Source organism: Pteropus alecto, unplaced genomic scaffold (assembly GCF_000325575.1).
Source record: "Pteropus alecto unplaced genomic scaffold, ASM32557v1 scaffold10, whole genome shotgun sequence".
Lineage (NCBI taxonomy): Eukaryota > Metazoa > Chordata > Mammalia > Chiroptera > Pteropodidae > Pteropus > Pteropus alecto.
Window position 1 is genome coordinate 6515347 of NW_006431210.1, and position 6000 is coordinate 6521346.

General features: G+C 46.4%; 1 protein-coding gene across 2 annotated transcripts in view; it reads left to right on the plus strand.

Annotated features, from left to right (window-relative positions):
• The window catches only part of GPD1L (glycerol-3-phosphate dehydrogenase 1 like), a 35885-nt gene that overhangs the window by 23839 nt on the left and 6046 nt on the right, over window positions 1-6000 (plus strand). For both annotated transcript variants that reach the window (XM_015597171.2, XM_015597178.2), the window contains 2 exons: window positions 2653-2886; window positions 3180-3286. In XM_015597171.2, coding sequence (XP_015452657.1) covers window positions 2653-2886; window positions 3180-3286 — 341 coding nt within the window. The remainder of the gene's footprint in view (window positions 1-2652; window positions 2887-3179; window positions 3287-6000) is intronic.

Below are 6000 nucleotides of genomic sequence, written 5' to 3' on the forward strand. Positions count from 1 at the left end.
GATGGATGCTCGCTGTCAGGGAGCGGATGAAACCTACAGTGAGCATCGCCTGTGTGGCGGGCAGGGGTTGAGAAGCTTTTGCAGGTACAGGCAGAAGTTCGTACCTTCTGAAAACATGTGCTCCCTGGTCAGGCTGTTAATCCAGAAGGCCCGAGTCCTCATCACCTCTACCTGCAGCTGCAGGAAGCGGGATCTACACGGAGTCCGGCCTCGTGGGGAGAGAGCGGTCCACTTGGAAGCTACCTCAGTGGTCTGCTGGAGCTCAGAACCTCCCTAGGAGACTAGACACAGAAATAGCATGAATTCGTCTAAAACCCGCACGCATTCATGTCCGCTTTCTGGTTATTCTTAGAGAGTTTTTTCCTTTCTGTGTTGATAGCAATGAGAGGAATCGCCAGCAACCAGAATAAACTGTAGTATTATTACTGAGGAAGAGAAGAGACAGTTAGGGCCCTTGCCACTCTGATTCCGCCTCTGGCCCCTTCTGCTGTCACCCTGTGGAAGCAGAGAAGGGTGGGTTCTGTCGATCAGGAGACAAAAGCTTCGGGAGGGCTCTTCAGTTTTTTGTCATCCGAAGTGGCTCTGTGCCTTCGGTCTCCTGGTGAACAACAGCTGGGTTTAAGTGGCTAGATCTGTTTCTCAGGTTGAGCCTGGCCACCTCCATGCTGTATTTGATGTATTTTATCAGAAATGGCGCATCAACTAGAGAAGACTTTTTTCTTCCCCAGCTTGTTCCATTTTTCACCTCATCCCTTAGATTTTATAGGCCTGATGTTTCTGTCTTTTATTAACAAAACTATTTTTCTGGAGGAAAAATAATATATACTTATTTTTACTGATTGCCCATTTGTTACCAACTAGCTTCATGTTTTAATATCTCTCAAGGCATAAATCCATATACAGTCACCAGGTATTATAGAAAAATGCTAATGTGGTTGGACAGAGTTAAATACTTACATTTTTCCTGCCATCAAGAGTTCTTGGTGAAGGAGCTGGTAAAGTAGAAAAAAAAGGCCAGGAACCTGAGGGGTGCACCCAGTGTCCCAAATGAGTGCCCTCTGTGCTACCATGCAGGCATTACTTGTCATATGCGGTTATCTGATTTTACATTTGATTTCAGGCCCCGCTCAGATGCTGCCTCCTCTGTGCAGCCTTCCCTGCTTTGAAATCAAGCTTGTGGCTCTCACCCCTTCTCTGTAGTCTCTCTTCCTTCCATCTCCTGATGTGCTTTGCTGTTTGTCTTTTCCCAACTAGATTGCCAACTCTTTGAGAAGAATCTGTCTGCCTTTGCAGCTCCTCCCTGGGGGTGCACCTGACCCCTACCCCCACCCAGTACCACCCTGCCCTTTAAGGCCTAGTTAGGACTTCCCACACAATGCATGCTCAATCGAAACACATGGATTAAAATGAAAATCAGATTTTCAGTCACACATTACAGTTATTTGTGCACACGTCAAGAGTCGGCAATCTTTTTCCACGAGGGCCATAAGGACCAAATGTTGTAGGACTCTGGACCATATGGTCTCTGTCACAGCTACTCAAATCTGCTGTTACAGCACAAAAGGAACCACAGACAATACATTAAATGAACAATGTACCTAAGTTGCAATAACATTATTTACAAAAACAGGCAATTAGCCCTTAGTGTGCTGATCCTTGAACTAGATTATAAGCTTCTAAAGAGGCACGTCTGTATCTGATCTGCCCTAACAGAGTGCCATGCAAAGAGTAAGTGCTCCACAAATGCTTAAGGATTATTAAATAAAACAAAGGGCTGAAATTTGAGCTGTACATATGCAGACACAGTAACTTAGCAATTCTGCTCCTAGGTACATACCCAGCAGAAATGCCTGCACCAAAGGATATATACCTCGGTGTCCTTAGCAGCACCATTCGTGACAGCCCCAAACTGGAAGGTACCCCAATGCCAGTCAACAGAAGACTGGATAAATATATCGTACTACGTTCACACAGTGGAATATAGTGCAGCAATGGAAATAAATGTGCTTTGCGTATGGCCAAATCTCACAAACATGATGTCAAATTAAGACAAGCTAGACAGAAAAGATTAACATACTGTATGATTCTATTCATATGTTTAAAGACAGGTAAAGCAAATCTGTGCTGTTACAAGTCAGGAGGCTGGTCACTTTTGTTGGGGGAAGGAGGGTGACTAGAAGGGCATCTGAGGGGGCTTTCTGGAGCACTGGTTACGTTCTGTTTCTTGGTCAGGGCACTGGTTACATGGGTGTGTTCAGTTTGTGACAATTCATGTTGTATACGTATCATATTTGCACTTTTTCGTATAAATGTTATATTTGAATAAAGTATTTGATTTTTAAAAAAGCCAAAAGGGAAAGAAGTTTGTCCAAACAGTATTTAATCAGAGACCACCCCCAGTGTTCTAATTTTCTGGCTAATGCGCCCCAACTGCTGCCTCCTACTGACCCCAGATCTGGGCTCCTTGTCCTGCAAATGGGACTATAGAAGCCTGGTCCCGCCTTTCTTCTCTCTTACTCCAGGTACAAGAGCAGAGCCCAGAGTCGTGCGGGAACCAGTGGCGGTCCCTGCCTCGGCCTCTCCCCCAGCTGCCCCGCACCCTCATCTGCACTGGTGTGTGACGGCATCCTGGCTTCTTTGTCGTTTTCGCAGAACATCGTGGCGGTGGGAGCTGGGTTCTGTGACGGGCTCCGCAGTGGGGACAACACCAAAGCAGCCGTCATCCGCCTGGGGCTCATGGAAATGATCTCCTTCGCCAAGATCTTCTGCAAGGGCCAGGTGTCCACGGCCACCTTCCTGGAGAGCTGCGGCATTGCCGACCTGATCACCACTTGCTACGGGGGCCGGAATCGCAAGGTGGCAGAGGCCTTTGCCAAGACTGGAAAGGTAGCCCCTGGCCTGCCCTCCCTGCACCCCTCCCTCCTCATTTGAGACCCCTGGGCTGGGGCGAGCCGCAGTCCAATGAAGACGAAGGCTGGTATTTGTTTGCTGGGTTGTCCTGTTTACCTGTCTGCTTTTACTTAAAGGTACTTGAGTCTTTGTCCTTTGTCTTGTATGTCTTTATCTTTCCTGAGCTTGCGGCAAAGGAGTGCAGCATCCTTCCCCTACTCTCCTCTCAAAATAAGTGATTCTCTAGTCTTTACCATAGGTTTTGTTTTCCCCCATCCTTTGTTTTTAAGACCATTGAAGAATTGGAGAAGGAGATGCTAAATGGGCAGAAGCTCCAGGGACCTCAGACTTCTGCTGAAGTGTACCGCATCCTCAAGCAGAAGGGGCTCATCGACAAGTAAGTCACCCATTGACCATGAGACCAGAGAAACAGTCATCATCCCACTTCTGTTGTGACCACAAGCCCAGTCAGTGCACATGAGCACAGCTACTTGATGAGTATATGCAGAACTTTACAGGGTTAATTCTGTGCTTTGTGTGACATGAACATTTGTGGCAGGAAACAAGTGCTTACACAAACCCCAAACCAGGCCCAACTCCAGGGAGAAGAGCTCAGTTCTTCGTATTACAAAATATGAAGTTTACAATTCTGGTTTGTCCTACAGGGTGTTAGGTAAGAGCTACATGTCATAAGTTTTAAATTAAAAAAAAAAAAAAAAGGTCGCTGCATTGTTTTTTTATAAAAAGATAGTCTTGTTAATGAACTGCCAAATGATTCAGAAAAGGAGGAAAGACAGCACCAGCAGTGACCTGTGTTAAGGCTTTGCGAGCAGCCTGGCAGTCTCTTTGTCGTGCGGATGGATGGAGGCATCCAGCCTCCACTGCCTTTCTGGGCTGGTCTCAGAAAGGTGGCCTTGGGTCAGCTTGATTTCCCACCTGATCGAGGGAGTAAGCCCTGTAGCACCACAAAAGCTGCCCGGCCTCCCTGAGGCTGTTCCTGGTCCTGCCGGCCTCACAGGCCTTTATCTTGCTGATTGGTCGAGCCTTCCTTCATAATCACGATGCTAGTTACACCACCTAATAAATGCTTATGCAGCATATTCTGTGTATCCGTAACTCTCCGTAATAGTCTTTGGTAAGTTTGGTTGCCTGGGAGAGTATGGAGCTGGGCATCTATATTGATGCTTCCAGGAGGTGGGTGATGGGCGGTATCTCTCTGGTTGCATCTCCCTCAGCCTCTCAGGTCAGCCCAGGTGTCTGCTGGTCCCGACCACGCATCTCTACCTCACCTTGCACCCAGCTCTCCTCCTCTCTTTACCCAGTACAAAGGGATCAGCCATGGAGTTCCCTATTGGAAGTGGAAAATGAAGGAGGACAGGGCATTTATTTTTCTTCTTCAATTTGCATTTTATTTTTTTGTAATGGCTTTCAAAACCAGCCAGGCAGAGAGAGAAGTCATAAACAAGCCTCCAGAGCAGGAGAATTACCTTTAAATCGTGACTAAAAGGAAAACACCTCTGACATGCATGGTTTTCCTCACATACTGAACAGCGGACAGTGATGCATTTGTGTGTGGTTGGGCTACTTTAATCACCATTAAATCTTTATCGGGAATTTGTTTAAAATCTTAAAAAAAATTCCTGGGTGTTTGCTAATGATTCTCTCCCAATCACAATTTTGAAGTGGCATCTGTGTGCTCCCAGGGGGTGCCTCGGTTAGGATTTTACGAATCGACAAGTTGGCTGGGAGTTAGTCTGTGTTCATCCTTTGTGTCTCTCCGGAAGGCTGCAGACTGGACCTGGCATTCTGGGATCAGGACCCACCTGTTTTAAAAAGCAGGTAGAATCAAGCGGGTGAAACTTGGCTCTGAGCTGACGCCTCAGGTCCCAGTCATGTCCCATTTTCTGTCTTCTGATTAGAAGTTGAACAGGCTGTGCCTGTGCTTAGTGGGGTAACTGCCATTTGGAGTGGGGCGTCTCCCTTCACTGCACCCGCCTCCGAGAGCTGCACAGGCAGAGCCAAGTTCTGCCATTTTCACTTTTTACCACCTCCCACCTTGATTTTTTTTTCTTTTTTCATTCCAGTCATCACTACTCTGATTTTTCTCTATTTCCTTCTCTCCTCTCTTCCCTCCTCCAGGCCACCTCATGTCTTACTCATCATGTGGTCTTGGGCAGGTTATATTTTTAGCTGTTTGATGCCCCAGTCTTTTTATCCACAAAATCACTCTGATAGACCCGTGATTGCCATGCCATGTCCTTTCTACCTTGAGCATTCAAGTTCAGAGACCTCCCGCTCTTACAGAATGTGGTCAGCAGTGCTTAGGTTGTCAGCTGAGGCAGCCCCTCTCAGTCCAGTGCAGGTATACCTTGTTTTGTTACACTTCACAGAAGTTGCCTTTTTCACAAATGGAAGGCGAGACCCTCCACCAGCAAAAAGATTTAGTTGCATGCTTTATCGTAATATTTGCTTTATCGTGGTGGTCTGGAACCAAAACCACAGTATTGCCGAGGTATGCCTATACCAACTTGGCTTTCTAACAGCATGTCCTGTTACCCACTGCAACACCTTTAGTTGAAGTAGACTTCCCTTTGCCCCAGACACCTCCTCCTCAGACTCCTGTAGTGTCCATCTGTCCTCCTGGCTGGCCTGCTAGGACACCCTCCTTTATGTACACTTCAACCCTCATCACCCTAAAGGCAGTTCTGTCTTCACAAAAGCCTTCATCCATGTCCTACAGCCACAAATAACGTCCCTGCATTGAACTTACTGTTTAGACTAGTAGTCAGCAAACGTTTTCTGTGAAGAGTCAGATAATAAATATTTAGTGTTTGTAGGCCACTTACGGTCTCTGTTGTTTCTCCTTTTCCTTCTCCTTCTCCCTTCTTCTTTCTTCTTTTTCTTTTTTCACTTTTAAAGCCCTTTAAAAAATGTAAAAATCATTCTTAGCCTGCAGGCAGTACCAAAACAGGTCACAGGTCAAATTTGATTCTCAGGCCGTGGCTTTCCGACCCTTGGTTTAGACAAATTGCTACTTGTGCGCTGTGGATTTATTACATAAACATGCAGTTTACTTTTATTCTTAAAATTTGAAAAGGGGAGCACATGCTT